An 11,252-nucleotide genomic window follows, 5' to 3' on the forward strand; every position below is an offset into this window, starting at 1 on the left:
CTGCCGGGGCAGGCTGGGCTCGGGGCAGGGAGCCCCGGGGGTGGGATGTGCTGCTGTCACCCCTCTCCCTCCTCTCCTCCACCCACAGAGGTTGTGCTGCAATATTTACCCACAGAAAAGCCGTGCTTGGTGTCTGCAGAGAGGAGTCTGGAGAGGTGGAACTGCTCTGAAGGGAGGGAGAGGAGGAAGAGGAGGATGGAGGGAGAGGCTGCTGGGTGTGAGGATGGAGGTGCTGGGCTCTCCTGGGCTCCCAGGGAAGAGGGATTCCAACCCCACTCATGACACCTTCCAGCCAGAATCAGCTCTGGAGGGTTGAGGTGACAGTTTTCGGTCTGAGTTTCTCTCTGGGAGTCTCCCCCTGATTCCCTGAATCCATGTCAGCATTCCAGTGGCTCCAGCTGCCATCTGGGCTCAGCACAGTTAAAATTCCCCCTGGGATGGGTGAAAGCAGTTCTGGATCTGGGGTTTAACCGTGCTGGTGTTGGTTTCCCATCTGAACAAGGTTCTTGATGCTCCTGTGCCTCAGTTTCCCTCAGCTGAGGAAGGGCTGTGCTTCCAAGCACTCCAAGATGGGATGAGCAAGGAGTAAATGGGCAGCTGGACAGGAGCAAACATTTTTTTTTTTGCCTGAATTTTGGGTTTAATAAGATTTGATGCAGTTTAGGGCGAGCTGGGGAGGAAGTGTTTTCCTCTCCAGTGCTTTGTGGTTGAGTCCTGGAGGGGCTGGGCAGGAGCTGTGTCCTGTGATCCTCCCTCACATGAGCTCCTCTCCAAGCCCCAGGGGTTTTGTGCTTCTGCATTTTTCTTTACCAGAGCTCTGAGTTAAACAGCTGTGGGGGCTGTGGGGGGCTCTGGGCACGTTCCCTGTTCCAGGGGTGCTCTGGCACTTTCTGCCAGTGCCACCTCTGTCCCCCAGACAATGGCTGTGCCATCCAGAGGCTGTCCCTGGGAGCTCTTGAGGACCCCAGGCTGGAATTCTGAGGGGGGTCTGCCTCTCCTGAGAGCTGCAATCCTGTGGGCACGGTGGGGAGCAGAGCTGGGCACACCCCCTGTGGGCACCGGTGCCAGGCATGGCTGGGGGGGACAGCGAGGCTGAAATCCCTGGAACAGCTCAGAGCAGGGATTGTGCCCAGGTTTGTGATCCTGTGGGGCATTTATCAATCTCTTCCTTCCTTTCTTCGCCCTTCCCAGCCCAGCCCAGGCATTCCCACAAATGCTGCCCCTGGGGAGGCACAGCTGTGCCCACAGGAGCTGTGGGCAGTGCTGGGGCTCCTGCCTGGCCTGGCCACTCCTCCAGGGTGGGAGCTGTGCTGGGCCCGGGATTGCCCTGGCCATGGGCAGGGAGAGCCCTGCTGCAGCTGGAGTGCCTTGGCTGTCACTCCCAGTTGTACAGAGCTGGGGTATGGAACAGTTACAGAACTGGGAGCAGCTCCCGGGGTGCAGCGGGTTTGGGATCAGACCCCAGCTCTGCCTGGGGGAGTCAGAGCAGAGCTTGAGCCCCTGCTCTGCTCCCAGTCAGGCTCCCTGGTCCCTGATCCCTGCCTCATTGTTCCCTGGAGCAGGGAAATCCCAGGGACTCTCACAAAGGCTCCAGCCCCCAGTCCAGCCACAGCAATTTCTTCTTCCTCCAGAGCTGGGAAATTTCACAGTTTGACAGAAGTGTTCCTTATTCACTCCAACCAGGAGTCCCTGGATTTATCCCTGTTTCAGGAACAGGCTGGAGTTTGCTCCTTCTCTGGGCTCGTTTCCCAGCCTGGCTCTCCCAGAGCCCCCTCCTCAATACCCCCTGGGATGGAGCCACCCCCAGCTCCTCCCGTGGTTGTGGGGCAGCCCCTGGGCTCCTCCTGCCTGCTCAGAGCTGAGCAGAGCAAAACCACCCTGGGGACATTCCAGGCATGGAGACCTTTCCCTGTGCCAGCAGCCAGGGCTGGAGGGAGCCCAGGGAGAGTCACAGCCCCGGGCAGGGCAGCAGGGGCTGGGGAGGAAGGGCAGGGAGGGGCTGGGCTGCTGCCACATGAGGGCCATGGGTCGGGAGACTCAGCAGTCAGGGTGGGAGCAGAGGGCGGGCTGCTGCACATCAGGCAGCCACATCAGTGGCATGCGCAAAGCCTGCAGCGTTTCCCCAGCAGGGCTGTGCTGAGCCCTCTCTCTGCAGGGGCAGCCCTGGGGCCAGCTGGGCAGGGGGATGTTGGTGAGGATTCAGTTCCCCCCTGGAACGAGCTGGAAATTTCTGCTGGGTTTCTGGAGCCCGAGGTGGGACTGCAGAGCTGCCCAGATGGGCAGGCATTGACAGAGGTGCCCCAAAACTGCAGCCTCAACCTGTCAGGAGCTAAATGGCCCAAAACGAAACCCTTCAGGTCCCTGAGGGGGCAGTCGGGCTCTGCTCCAGGGAACAGGGACAGGAGGAGAGGGAACAGCCCCAGGATGGGCCAGGGCAGGTCGGAGTGGGCACCAGGAGGAATTTCTCCATGGAAAGGGTGGTCAGGCCTTGGCAGGGGCTGCCCAGGGAGGTTTGGAGTGCCCATCCCTGGAGGTGTCCAAGGAACACCTGGACTCAGCTGGTGAGGAGGTGGGGATTGGGCACAGACTGGACTCCGTGATCCTGTGGGGCTTTTCCAATGTCAGTGATTCTGGGGTCTGAAAACCTTTCCTGGGGGCTTTTCCAATGTCAGTGATTCTGGGATTCTCAGTGAGGAGTGGGATGGGCACAGGAGGGATTGGGACTGCCCAAGAGCAGCAATGCAGGAGGTGCAGCCCCTGCTGCCACAGTCCCTGAGCACAGACAGGTGTCCCAGCCCCTGCAGGGCCACGTCACAGGCACAAGGGACAGTTTGTTCTCCTTCCACTTTGTTCTACTGCGCTGTTTAAATTTAGCAGCACAAACCCCACCCTCAGGGTCAGCAGCTCTGACCTGGTGGGATCCAATCTGGCATCGTTTGCTTGCTATGATGATGGAGCTCTCCAGCAACTCATAAATGGAATTGAATCATAAAATAGAATATCCCAGCTTGGAAGGGACCCCCAGGGATCACCCAGCCCAGCCCCTGGCCCTGCAGAGACCCCCAAGAACCCCACCCTGGGCATCCCTGGAGCGCTGTCCAAACCCTCCTGGAGCTCTGGCAGCCTCGGGGCTGTGCCCATTCTGTGGGGAGCCTGGGCAGTGCCAGCACCCTCTAGGGCAGAACCTTTCCTGATCTCCATCCTAACCCTCCCTGGCACAGCTCCAGCTGTTCCCTGGGTCTGTCCCTGCTCACAGAGAGCAGAGATTGGAGTTGCCCCTTGTGAGGAGCTTTCAGACCCCAGTGAGGTCTGACCTCAGCCTCCTCCTCTGCAGGCTGGACAACTTTCCTTCTCTCCAATATCCCATCTCTCTATCCATCCTCTGCGAAACAATTTCTCTCCCTGCACCCTTTCTCCCCTGGCAGATCCCACAGGACCCCCAGGACACCCCTCAAGCACCATGAGCACTCCTGCAGCCCCCAGCCTGGCTGTGCCCTCCTCAGCAGGACCCATCCTCTTCCCCACCGCCCTGGCCATTGTCCTGAGCTGCCTCTCCTTGTTCTTCACAAGAACAAGTGCACGAGGAACGGCGCCAACATGCTCATGGTCCCTGGGCAACCTGCTCTACATCCTCTACAAAGCACTGTAGAGGAAACACTTCCTCCCCAGCTCGCCTTAAACTGAATCAAATCTGTTGTTAAACCCAAATCTGTTGTTAAACACGAATCTTTTGTAAAACCAGTGAGGTCCGACCTCAGCCTCCTTCTCTGCAGGCTGGACAACTCTCCTCTCTCTCTCCATGTTCTGCTAAACAATTTCTCTCCCTGCTCCCTTTCTCCCCTGGCAGATCCCACAGGACCCCCAGGACACCCCTCAAGCACCATGAGCACTCCTGCAGCCCCCAGCCTGGCTGTGCCCTCCTCAGCAGGACCCATCCCCTTCCCTGCCACCCTGGCCATTGTGCTGAGCTGCCTGCTCTCGGGGGCGCACAGCCAGACCCCTGGACCCCTCCAGGAGAGCGCGGTGCCCCTGGGGGAGCTGGGCCGGGAGCAGCCCCAGGGCCTGGTGCATGTTGGGCTGCCAGGGGCCGTGCCCAACGCGTCGGGCGCCGCCGGGAGCCGTCCCTCGGAGGCGCCGCTGCTGCCCGTGTGCGCCCGGCCCGCCGACATCCGCCACGCCTTCAAGTACATCAACACCATCGTGTCCTGCACCATCTTCGTCGTGGGCATCATCGGCAACTCCACGCTGCTGCGCATCATCTACAAGAACAAGTGCATGAGGAACGGCCCCAACGTGCTCATCGCCAGCCTGGCCCTGGGCGACCTGCTCTACATCCTCATCGCGCTGCCCATCAACGTCTACAAGGTGGGCTCTGCCTGGCATGGCAGGCACGGGGCTGCTCTGCATCCCTGGGGGCTGGGAGGGGCTCCTGCACGGGCTGTGCCTGACCCTGCATCCTTGGAAATGTCCAAGGCCAGCCTGGATGGGGCTGGGAGCAACCTGGGGTGGTGGAGGTGTCCCTACCCATGGCAAGGGTGGGGTGGGGTGGGATGGGATGGGATCAATGGGATGGGATGGGATGGGATGGGATGGGATGGGATGGGATGGGATGGGATGGGATGGGATGGGTTTTGAGGTGCCCCAGAAACCCTTCTGGGGCTCCATGGTTTGTGTTGCTGCTGAGGCCCAAGGAGAGCTGGAATGGGTTCTGGTGTAGCCTCAGGAAGGGCTCCAGGGACAAAGGGGGACAGGAGGGTTGTGAACTCAGCCTCAGTCTCCTCTGGAATGAGTGGCCTGGATTTCTCCAGCTGTCAAGACACATCGTCCCCACCTCTGCTTGTCCTGGCTGAGCGTGGGGCCACAGAGCCCATCCTGTGTGCTCAGGGGTCAGAGTCTGCAAAAGGCTCAGGACACACAGCTCTGGAGCTGGCCAGGCTGGATTCTGGCTGTGTCAGAGCTTGACTTTGATTCTCACTTTGAAAACAATCCAAAGCAGCCTTGTGTGGAGTTTAGGACTCAGATCCGTTCAAAACCCCCCAGGCTCTGGAGCCAGGAACTGGTGTCTGGACCATCCTTCATCTCTGTGTCCAGTCAGGGAAATGAAAGTTTCCCAGTGCCAGCAAACCGTGGGAAAGTGCCCCCATTCCCAGTGGTGGGAAGCTCAGGGAGCTCTCCCTGCTCTCTGTGGGCTCCCCACAGCCCTGGGTGCACCCACAGCAAGGAAGCTGGGAGCACATTCCCAAGGCAGCCTGCTAACCTGTGGATCCTCCCCAGCTCCTGGCCAAGGACTGGCCCTTCGGCGTGCAGGTCTGCAAGCTGGTGCCCTTCATCCAGAAAGCCTCTGTGGGCATCACAGTGCTCAGCCTCTGTGCCCTCAGCATTGACAGGTGAGACACAGCAGCCACCCCTGCCTGCTCTGCCCTGCCCTGTCATTTGGTGGGAACCAGAGGCAGAACCAGGAGCTCATTCCCAGGCCAGTGCTCTCATGTGGAGCTGCAACCCAGCAGGAACTCTCTGGTGACAGAGCTGAAATCCTGCTGGGAAGGGCTGAGGGGAGGATCATGGTGTGGGTGGGGTGGTGAGGAAGGGTGGCCAAGGACAGCCCCCATCCCATCCCATCCCATCCCATCCCATCCCATCCCATCCCATCCCATCCCATCCCATCCCATCCCATCCCATCCCATCCCATCCCATCCCATCCCATCCATCCTCTGAGCCTCTGCTGCCCATTCCCACACCTGGGAAGGTTCAGAGGTGGAGGGAAAGGACCTTTGGGGACAATTCTAACCCGCACCTTCTGCTCCCCTCCCTGGCTGCTTTTCTCTCTCCCATCTGCTCCTGTGCCGTTCCCACCCTGGGCAGGTACCGAGCCGTGGCGTCCTGGAGCCGGATCCAGGGCATTGGGATCCCCATGTGGAAGGCTGTGGAGGTGCTGCTGATCTGGGCAGTGGCCATCGTGCTGGCCGTGCCCGAGGCCATCGCCTTCGACATGGTGGAGCTGAGCTACTGGGAGCAGCACCTGTGGGTGTGCATGCTGGCCTCGGAGCAGAAATCCCGCTTCATGAGGGTACCTGTGCATCCCAATCCCAACCCCAACCCCAATCCCGCTTCATGAGGGTACCTGTGCATCCCAATCCCAACCCCAATCCCAACCCCAATCCCGCTTCATGAGGGTACCTGTGCATCCTCATCCTAACCCCAATCCCAATCCTAATCTTGCTTCATGAGGGTACCTGTGCATCCCCATCCCAGTCCCAATCCCAATCCCAGTCCCAATCCCAGTCGAAATCCTGCTTCATGAGGGTACCTGTGCATCCCTATCCCAACCCCAATCCCAACCCCAATCCTGCTTCATGAGGGTACCTCTGCATCTCCATCCCAGTCCCAATCCCAACCCCAACCCCAATCCCAAACCCAGTCCCAATCCCAGTCCAAATCCTGCTTCATGAGGGTACCTGTGCATCCCTATCCCAACCCCAATCCCAATCCCAATACCAATCCCAACCCTGTGACTGTGTTCACAGGGGTCTGAGGATGAGGGAAGAGATGAGGATCTGACTCCATGTTTCAGAAGGCTGATTTATTATTTTATCATATATATTATATTAAAATGATACTAAAAGAATAGAAGAAATTATTTCATCAGAAGGCTAGCTAAGAATAGAAAAAGAAAGGAGTGATAACGAAAGCTTGTGTCTGACCAGAGTCCGAGCCAGCTGACTGTGATTGGCCATTAATTAGAAACAACCACATGAGACCAATCCCAGATGCACCTGTTGCATTCCACAGCAGCAGATAACCATTGTTTACATTTTGTTCCTGAGGCCTGTCAGCTTCTCAGGAGAAAAAATCCCAAGGAAAGGATTTTTCATAAAAGATGTCTGTCTGGCACAATCCCAATCCTGCTTCAAGAGAGTACCTGTGCATCCCCATCCCAACTCCAATCCCTACCCTAATCCTAATTCCAATCCCGCTCCAGGAGGGTACATGTGCACCTCCCAAGTTCCCCTTGCTGCCCTTGCCCCATTTCCAGCTGCCCTCTCTCCCTTTCCCCACAGTTCTACCGGGATGTGAAGGACTGGTGGCTTTTTGGCTTCTATTTCTGCCTACCCTTGGTGTGCACAGGCATCTTTTACACCCTCATGTCCTGTGAGATGCTGAGCAAGAGGAATGGGATGAGGATCGCTCTGAATGACCACATGAAACGGGTGAGAGAGCAGGGAGGAATGCTGGTATCCCAAAGAGGAGGGTGTGCTCTCAGAGGGGGGACACTTCCCATCCCTCTGAAGGACAGGATGAACTGGCAGAGCCTCACAGAGGATCTTGGTACATTGGTGCAGGGATTACACCAGCCTTAAGGATGACCCCAAACCCTTCTGGCTTCATTAGAGCTCTCCTGGTCATTTATCCCAGCCCACACCACACTGGACCAAAGGCTGGATGTGCCAAATCCCAGCCAGGGGGTGCAGGGAAGAGTTCACTGTCCCCTGCCATGCTTTGGGAATGATTCCCTGAGGAGCTCCAGCTGGTTGTCACCTTAGCAGTGTGCTGGGTGGATGGAGGAGGCCCCGTGTCCCAGGGAACACCATCCCAGCAGAGCCACCCAGCAGTGGTGGGGAGGGGTCTGTCCAGGTGGAGCTGTGCTCTCCTGCCCCTTTCTGCAGCCTGGACCCGATGCAGGCTCTAGGAGCAACCTGGGCTGGTGGGAAAAGTCCCTGCCCATGGTGAGACGAGTTTTAAGGTTCCTCCCAATCCAAACCATTCCACGATTTGGGATCTGCTCCCCCGTGCTCATCCTGCCCCTGCCCTGTCTGGCAGCGCCGGGAGGTGGCCAAGACCGTGTTCTGCCTGGTGGTGATCTTTGCTCTCTGCTGGCTGCCCCTGCACCTCAGCCGCATCCTCAAGAAAACCATCTACGACCAGACGGACCCCAACCGCTGCGAGCTGCTCAGGTACGGTGTGGGAACCCGAACATCCCTCTGCTGGCCAGGACAGCCAGGACCCAGCCAGGGGGCTCAGAGACCCTGGCACAGAGCCCAAAACACCTGTGGGTTTGATTATGACCTGTGGAGCAAATTACCAACCTTATATGAGGATCTGCAAGCCACAACAGTTTAGGTAGAATATTAGTGAAGTTATCACGGGGTGGAAAAGTAGATTTTGGGGTTTTTGGTATGGGGGTTCAGAAGGCAAGATGGAGGGAACTGGGTGTGTCCAGCCTTTCTCCTTCTTCTTGGCCTCCATCTTCTGCTGTGATGGTGGCACTCACAGATTGGTTTAGAGTAGAAGCTCACTGTCTAACATAGGTGATAGGTATTGGGAAGTAACTGTAAACATTGTACATGAAGTTTTTAGTATAAAGACATAACACCACCCTGGGGGCAGGTAAAGTGCCTGGAACTGTCCTGCTGGACGGACCTCAGCAGGGCAGGAGAAAGAATTTTATAGATAAGACACAATAAACAACCTTGAGACGGAGAAATGAAGAGCTCTGACTCCTTCTTCGAGCCCAGGCTGGGCAAAGAGACTTTCTAACTCTTCTCAGGGTCACTGTGAGCAGCAAGAGATCCCAACAGTAGAGCCCCAGCAGGGGACACCAGCCTGGGACCCCCCTGGCACCAGCACAGGCCCTGCTGGGTGGGACCAGGCTGGGGGAGCTGCCTTCCACCTCCTGCTTTCAGTAATTCCTTGTCCAGACTGCACCGCCCTCCTGATGGGCACAGAGTGGGCAGGGGGATGTGAGAAGGGTTAAATTACATTTTGGAATGTCTCTGTGAGGCTGAGGTCTCCTGGGCACAGGAACATTCCCAGCAGGGCTGAGGGCTTTGGTGTCTGTCTCCGTCCCTTTCCACCCACCAGCCAAAATCCAACCCAGGCCAGGGGCTGCTGCTGTGCTGGGGTTTGGGAACATCAGGAGCACCAGGAGAAATCACAGCTCCTGCTCTTGGCATCCTCAGGGAATGCTCCATGCAAGGAAAAGTGTTTTTTTCTCAGGGAAGGATGGATTTGTGCTCAGCTCTGCTATCAGTCACTGCTCCTCCACAGGAGCAGGATCCTGGACCAGGCAGTTTGAAAATTCCCTCTGTTCTCCATGAGCTTCTGACACATCTGTTCTCTCCCCTTTCCCATCTCAGCTTCCTCCTGGTGATGGATTATTTTGGGATCAACATGGCCTCCCTCAACTCCTGCATCAACCCCGTGGCTCTGTACTTTGTCAGCCGGAAATTCAAGAACTGCTTCCAGGTAGGAATGACCCAGGGGCACAAGCTGATCTTATTCCTTATCCCAAATTTTCCCTGTTAGATCCCTCTCTTCTCCAAGTACACCAGACCTCAGTGCCCTGCTGGGGGAGGCTTTTGCCAGAGCAGGATTTAGGACAAGCCAAAAATTCCCTGTCACTCTGGAACAGGAACATCCTAAAAAACCATCATGGGGCTGGGGCTGCTGCAGACTTTGAACCCAGGATTTTGGGAGATAATTGTCAGGAATAGTGAAGCCTGAGACAGAATGGGAAGGAGATTGGGATGGGATGGGATGGGATGGGATGGGATGGGATGGGATGGGATGGGATGGGATGGGATGGGAGTTGAGCCCACCTGTTGGGATGGAAGCTAAGCATCACCTGTAATTTCTATCCCCTAATGATAAGAACACACAAAAAATGCCCCAAATTTCAGTATCCTCATTTCCCACCCTCACCAGCTGTATCCTGTACCCACTCCCAGCAGAACTGCAGGACAGCAAGGCTCAGCAATTCCCAGCCTGGCTCTGTGCAGGGACACCTGCTGGCACATTCTGGGAACATTCCCTCCTCTTTCCCCATATCCCACACGTGTGACCTCTCCCCCTTGTGTCTCCCCAGTCCTGCCTGTGCTGCTGGTGCCAGAGGCCGGCCCTGAGCATCACCCCCACGGATGAGAAGGGCTCTGTTGGCAAGTGGAAAGCCACGGGGCAGGAGCTGGGGCTGGACCGGAGCAGCTCCCGCCTGAGCAACAAGTACAGCTCCTCCTAAAGCCGTGTCACTGTCCAGGACAAGGCACAGGGACAGCAGGGCCCCTCCGATCCTCCCCCGGGCTCTCCCTGGCTGGGCCTGGATCTGCTTTGCCGTCGTGTCCTCACCCAGCTGGAAGGAGCTGGAGCACTCCCCAGGACCTGCTCCAAGCCCTGACCCCAGAGGTCCCCTCAGGAGAGGGAAGGGCATTCACATCCTCACAGGATTTTTCATTTCCTCCCAGGAAAACCAAGGGACTTCTGGCCATTGCCTCTGGGTGGAACATGGGGTTGGGGGATGCACGTGGGAAGGGAAGGAACATTGGGGTGGTCACTCTGTGGGGTGAGGAGGAGAGGGAGAGTGACAATTCCCAGCTGTAAAAGCCAAGCAAAGCCTGGATAAATCCCTGTGAGGCACAGAGATGTCCTTGTGGTCATGTGGAGGTGGGAAAGGCAGTGGAGAAGGTCCAGTCTCAGCTGGAAGAGCCACTAGAGCCAAGTAAAATGTGGGAAAGGGCTCTCTTGAATTGATTATTGGCAATAATTCATCCCCCAGGTGATCTGCCAGCGATTCTCAAGGCCAGGTTGGGCGGGGCTTGGAGCACCCTGGGATAGGGGAAGGAGTCCCTGCCCATGGCAGGGGTGGGAGAAGAGGGAGTGGAGGTCCCTCCCAACACAAACCAGTCTGTGACTGCCATCCATGTGATTCCATGTGACTGAGAATCCATGTGATCCCTTTCCAACGTTCTTGCCAAAACATCCAGAAAAACTACATCAAAAAGTTATATTTATCAGGTTTTTGATGATTCTTTGCTGGTTTTCCCACATCTCTCTCTTTTCCTTCTTTGCCCCTCCTACCTTGTCATAGAAAAAAATGGAGAGAGGAAAAGGGGAGAAGAGACGAGACTTGCAATTAAAACATTCTCCAGGTGTTGGGGTGGGCTTTTAGCTTAACTTTCACTGAAATGTAAATGTTTTACAAATAAATCATAAAAGACAAATGGGTTTCAAGGAAAACAGAGACTGAGGAATATCAAGACCAGTCCATTTTCCCAATGGGCTGAAATGGAGCAGAAATTTTCCCAAATTTCCCAATGTCTGGGAAACTTTCCCAAATTTAGAAAATTTTCCCAAATTTCCCGATCTGTGGAGCAGTCTGTCTCCACGTTCTATGACTTTCCATCCCTGTGCTGAGCAGAACACATCATGAGCTCTACAGCATCTAAATGAATAAACTTTATTATTAAAGAAAATACATTTTG

The 11,252-nt window shown here is 56.4% G+C and overlaps 1 protein-coding gene across 1 annotated transcript; it reads left to right on the forward strand.

The window, feature by feature from the left end:
• The first annotated feature begins 3,882 nt into the window (after window positions 1–3,882).
• On the forward strand, window positions 3,883–10,355 carry LOC135447790 (endothelin receptor type B-like). Its single transcript, XM_064712863.1, has 7 exons — window positions 3,883–4,365; window positions 5,275–5,387; window positions 5,863–6,067; window positions 7,059–7,208; window positions 7,819–7,952; window positions 9,135–9,243; window positions 9,863–10,355. Exons 1-7 carry the CDS (start codon window positions 3,883–3,885, stop codon window positions 10,010–10,012), a joined length of 1,344 nt encoding a protein of 447 aa, XP_064568933.1. The 3' UTR covers window positions 10,013–10,355.
• The last annotated feature ends 897 nt before the right edge of the window (window positions 10,356–11,252 follow it).

Source organism: Zonotrichia leucophrys, chromosome 4A (assembly GCF_028769735.1).
Source record: "Zonotrichia leucophrys gambelii isolate GWCS_2022_RI chromosome 4A, RI_Zleu_2.0, whole genome shotgun sequence".
NCBI lineage: Eukaryota > Metazoa > Chordata > Aves > Passeriformes > Passerellidae > Zonotrichia > Zonotrichia leucophrys.